Source organism: Eurosta solidaginis, chromosome 1 (assembly GCF_040869045.1).
Source record: "Eurosta solidaginis isolate ZX-2024a chromosome 1, ASM4086904v1, whole genome shotgun sequence".
Classification (NCBI taxonomy): Eukaryota; Metazoa; Arthropoda; class Insecta; order Diptera; family Tephritidae; genus Eurosta; species Eurosta solidaginis.
The window spans coordinates 88,676,204-88,680,845 of NC_090319.1; the positions used below are offsets into that span (position 1 = coordinate 88,676,204).

The following is a 4,642-nucleotide window of genomic DNA, read 5'->3' on the forward strand; positions in this document are numbered from 1 at the left end:
ATATTGCTTGTTTAATATTTTGACAAATATTAATTATTTTATTATAAATACTTAAATATAAAATCAAAATATAACGAATTTTATATATTATGATTGGCGTTTAAAAAGATAAGCATTTTAGCCTTTTCATCATCTAAGCGCATTCTTCTCTCGCTTAAAATAAGGCCGGCTTGAGAAAAAAGTCTTTCACAGGGAACCGATGTTCCTAAACACCCCAACTTTTCGCGAGCTATAGGAGATAGATTGGGATACTTGTAATTGTTTTTCTGCCACCATAAAAAATGATCAGCTTTTCGTGCAATTACAGTTTCTTCTATATACCTCTGCACTTCGATAATTGCTCTTGAATGAGTTGTGCCTTGCGGTCTCTTTGGTCTTTGCGTTGATTATTTTTGAGTTCGATCTTTCGCTTGTCTGTAAAAATTACCCAAACCACGTGGCTGCTTTTCTAGCCGACTTTACAATGTCGTCGTTCTAGTTGTTGCACAAGTTTGCTTTGTTCCGTTCGCTGTTTCGGAAAGTAAAGCACACAGATGAGCAATGATGAACGATACCTCACTATCGATGATTGCATCGCTGCTATTAGTATTAGAATTTCATGCTGAAGGAAAATCGCCAATCGCTATAATCGCTATTGGCGATATTCTGCCAGAGGTGATTGTCATTCAAAAGAATCGAATGAAGGAAAATAGCCAATCACTGATATATTTGGATTGCAATAGCTATAGCTATTAGCGATTTGTCAATAGCGGCGATGCAATCACCAATAGCGAAATATCGAGCCATCACTATTACAAATAAAAAAGTGTTGGCAGCACTGCAATGCAGCGAAAGAGAATGGAAAAGTGATAAAAAGAATTTTCGTAAGCATCATCGAAAAATATAGCAAAAAAGGTGCGATTGTGAAAAGTGCATTTAACAAACTAAATTAAAACTAATCGGATAACTATCTTAATATAGAAAAAACCGTGTGCTCGGCATTTATGATTTGTTAAAAGAGCCCAAATCCAGGCCAACAAACGCATGTACACACAAAACTTCGTTGCACTACGATATCCAGGCACAGCTGTCGGGTGCTGCGTAGCTAATTTAGCAAGTAATCGTTTCTGCATAAATTACTTAAATTGATAAGAGGATTAACGATACGACCAACAATGGATGGTAATAAAGACGAAGCACAACGCTGCATTGATATAGCAGTTCAAGCATTTGCTGAGGGTAAAATTGAAAAAGCTGAAAAATTTCTATTGAAAGCAGAGAAGCTTTTTCCAACAGAACGTGCCAAGGGTGAGTAGGGATTATTAATTTTTGCTCTTTTACTTGAATTTGTTAAACGAGCTTTAATTTGCTTTATAGAGCTATTATCGAAGGTGAAGACGGGAACGGGTGGAGCCAAACCCACAATGGGTGCACGTGCAAATGGTACAACAAATCGTGACAGCGCTGCTAATAATGATGGACCACGTAAACGCAAAAACTCTGATTCTCGCAACTCCGAACCGGAATATACGAAGGAACAAATAGAGGCCGTGCGCAAAGTTAAGAGGTAGTGATTGAACTCATTTTTTAATAAGCTTGGTAGTTTCCTATTTTATCACATTGTAAACGGCTGATTGTCAGCTGGGAAAAGGTCTGCGAATGCCGCTAAAAACACAACATCATTTGCTGGAAATTAAATGTTCGTGTGATTTAAAATGACTCCGACGTCACACCTGCTTGCAGTCCACACCGTGTCCGCAAGGATAAAATGTACCCTAAATTGGTGAATTTATATGTTCGTGGCATTTGGATTGGAGAAATTATAAAGCGATATATTTTACATAAAAACCAATAATCTGGTCTTCACACCGTCTTGGTCAGTTTTGAAATGATCATACAGGTTTAAACTTTGATACAATTACAATTGCGTGTTGTGTAAGTCTCCTCTTCTTAGAATTTTCTCTAAATAAGCGATTTGCATTACCCATGCACTACCCTATCTGTTAACAATACTAAGCCATACTCCTTCCAGGCTTAAATATGACTTTACTAAAATCAATTTGCATTTTCGAGCAAACTTTCAGACAATAATAAAGTGCACTGTGATAAAGTAGGAAATCCAACACGTTGTTTGGCATGTATTCTTTATATTTGTTCCTATCCTTCCAGCTGTCGTGATTACTATGAAATTTTAAGCGTTAAGAAGGAAGCTACTGATTCTGAAATTAAAAAATCTTACAAAAAATTAGCATTGCTTTTGCATCCCGATAAAAATAAAGCACCTGGTGCTTCAGATGCATTCAAAGCGGTAGGAAATGCTGCTGCTATACTCACTGACGTAGAAAAGCGCAAGCAGTATGATTTATACGGTCTAAATGAATCACATGCCCATAATCATGGTGTACGCAGAGACCATAATGAATATGCATATGCACGTGGCTTCCAAGCTGAAGTTAGTCCTGAAGATTTGTTCAATATGTTCTTCGGTGGTGGCTTTAACCAACAGAATGTGTATATGCGTCAACAACGGCGTAGACAACAACATCGTGACGATGGCGAAGTAAGTGTGAATTTTGATTTGAAACATTGAACTTTATTTTTTGTTTCTCATGTCACAGAATCAATCGAACTCTTCGGCGCTTATAAATTTTTTGCCTATACTGCTATTAATCGGGTTATCGATGATTTCATCTTTCTTCATATCAGATCCTATATACAGCCTGTCGCAATCACCGTGAGTTTCTTTTATTAATTATGAGAAAAAGTTTTAGTGTTATGTATATCTTAATCATACCTATTCCCTTATTTTAGTAAATACGCTGTAAAACGTGAAACAAATCGTTTAAAAGTGCCCTACTATGTGAAAAATAATTTTCATACGGAATACCAAGGTTCTGTTGGTCGTTTAGAAGAATCCGTAGAAGAAGACTTCATCGATCATTTAAAATATTCTTGCAGTCGTGAACGCAATTATCGTATGTTAATGAGGTTCCCTCTAAAAAATGCTCCTAACAGCTATTTCCTTACAGGTGATTCCATGTTGGCTAAAGCTCGATCATTTGGTGATCGTGAACTTTTCAATAAAGCGCAGAAAATAAATACGCCTTCGTGTGATAATCTAAATAATTATTTGAATAAGTAGTTCAATTTAAGGACATAAACTGTGTGCTGGTTGTTTTCTGTATTGTTTTTATTGTTTATTATGGTAATTAAAAGTTAAAAAACGTAAATATCTTTATGAAATTCTATTTTAGTAAGAAATTCACTCAGCCATAATATACAACGCTAGCAATGGTTATATAAAATTTACATCATAATGGATTATATAATTTAATAATACTGTAGTTTTTGGTTTCATATCTAACTAAATCTGTATCTGTTCATATACACAGCTTAGTAAATTTAATTCTTTGCAGGAATAAAAGCGTTAAAAATATAATTTTTGTCTTTTCACTATAACGACTATTTTTGGGTTGGGAAGTAGAGCTCCATTGCAGATTATTACTAAAAGTTACTATCCTAAGACAACATGCATTTCAAGAAGAAAGGTAGCAGCATTAAATTTTATGTTTTATGTGTATTTAGTAATTGTTTATTTTTACAAAACAAATAAAACTGACGAACATAGCATTCGCTTGCTCATACTACAATCGTCCAGTATTTAATTAGCAATAATTGCTTCCAACGCTGCAACTACATCACCGCTTTGCTCTCGAAGTACTTTTTCCGCCTGTGTGCGTGTAATTAACATTTCGCTCATCTGTAAACATAAATATATGATATACAAGTTATATTTGCTTAATGCTTACAATCAGTTCAATATCCTCCTTTTTCACATGGACCTTTTGCAGCTCCATCTCTTTCGCCACTTTGCGCTCATCTTCTTTGCTACGCTTGTTGCCGATCTGTTCCACCGCCTGAACGAAACTTGCAAATATTAGTAAAACACTGCAAACAAGTTTACCATCATGTACTCACACTGGATATGTGCGCGGCTGAAATTTCCTTCTCTTCCGCATAGTCAGTCACACGTTCCAAATCGGCAGCACCACCATCGTGCCTTGTTTGTTTCTTTTGCTTTTTATCTTGAACGTCTTCTTCGGTGCCATTTATTTCTGGTTCGGACATTTTCTTGTTAAAGTATATATTTAACTAATAATTTGTAAATAGTTTTATGAGAAATGTGCAAAATTTATAGAAAATCACAGCTGAAGACGTCAAGGTTGCGTTTATAGCGTATATTATTAAGGCTCAAGAAACACAGTTAAGTTAGTTATGACAATGATTTGTTGGAGTTAAGGAATCTAGTCCCGAAGATCTTTTGCAATCCCGGGATTATCCAGAGGTAATTTTTGAATTTTGATTCAAATATATTAGCTGTTTTTTTTACTTCTACGTTACGTTTACGCTTAAACTTTATCTACTCTTCTGAAATTGCTGCGCATAAAATAAGTACTCCTAAATTTCAATACGCATTACACAGATGTAACTGAAATATGTGTCTATGTTTCACCTCTACACTAATTCTATGTTTTACCTCTACAAATGTGTTATGGACTTGCATTTACTATGGAAGCAGAAAGGAAGGCGGTCGGCATGATGTGGTGGTGCACAGTGGCTAGTCATTGTCGGCTGGGGCGGATCCTTGCCAACCTTACTGTTC

The 4,642-nt window shown here is 35.7% G+C and overlaps 2 protein-coding genes across 2 annotated transcripts; one reads left to right on the top strand and one right to left on the bottom strand.

Annotated features, from left to right (window-relative positions):
• The first annotated feature begins 793 nt into the window (after positions 1 to 793).
• LOC137236438 (dnaJ homolog subfamily B member 12) lies at positions 794 to 3,418 on the top strand. Its single transcript, XM_067759035.1, has 7 exons — positions 794 to 894; positions 961 to 1,287; positions 1,357 to 1,546; positions 2,149 to 2,539; positions 2,598 to 2,713; positions 2,791 to 2,954; positions 3,009 to 3,418. The coding sequence occupies exons 2-7, from the start codon at positions 1,155 to 1,157 to the stop codon at positions 3,119 to 3,121; spliced, it is 1,107 nt and encodes a 368-aa protein (XP_067615136.1). The 5' UTR covers positions 794 to 894; positions 961 to 1,154; the 3' UTR covers positions 3,122 to 3,418.
• Positions 3,419 to 3,536: 118 nt separating this feature from the next.
• On the bottom strand, positions 3,537 to 4,227 carry LOC137236439 (huntingtin-interacting protein K). The gene is made up of 3 exons (XM_067759036.1): positions 3,958 to 4,227; positions 3,789 to 3,896; positions 3,537 to 3,739 (listed from the first exon to the last, which is right to left on the bottom strand). The coding sequence occupies exons 1-3, from the start codon at positions 4,105 to 4,107 to the stop codon at positions 3,641 to 3,643; spliced, it is 357 nt and encodes a 118-aa protein (XP_067615137.1). The 5' UTR covers positions 4,108 to 4,227; the 3' UTR covers positions 3,537 to 3,640.
• Positions 4,228 to 4,642: the final 415 nt, after the last annotated feature.

Coding starts and splice junctions, on each gene's coding strand:
- LOC137236439 (XM_067759036.1), bottom strand. CDS start 4,107: ATGTCCGAACCAGAAATAAATGGCACCGAAGAAGACGTTCAAGATAAA. Junction 3,897..3,957: donor CAGCCGCGCACATATCCAGT/GTGAGTACATGA, acceptor AGTTTCGTTCAG/GCGGTGGAACAGATCGGCAA. Junction 3,740..3,788: donor AGGAGGATATTGAACTGATT/GTAAGCATTAAG, acceptor TTATGTTTACAG/ATGAGCGAAATGTTAATTAC.
- LOC137236438 (XM_067759035.1), top strand. CDS start 1,155: ATGGATGGTAATAAAGACGAAGCACAACGCTGCATTGATATAGCAGTT. Junction 1,547..2,148: donor GCCGTGCGCAAAGTTAAGAG/GTAGTGATTGAA, acceptor CTATCCTTCCAG/CTGTCGTGATTACTATGAAA. Junction 2,955..3,008: donor CAGTCGTGAACGCAATTATC/GTATGTTAATGA, acceptor ATTTCCTTACAG/GTGATTCCATGTTGGCTAAA.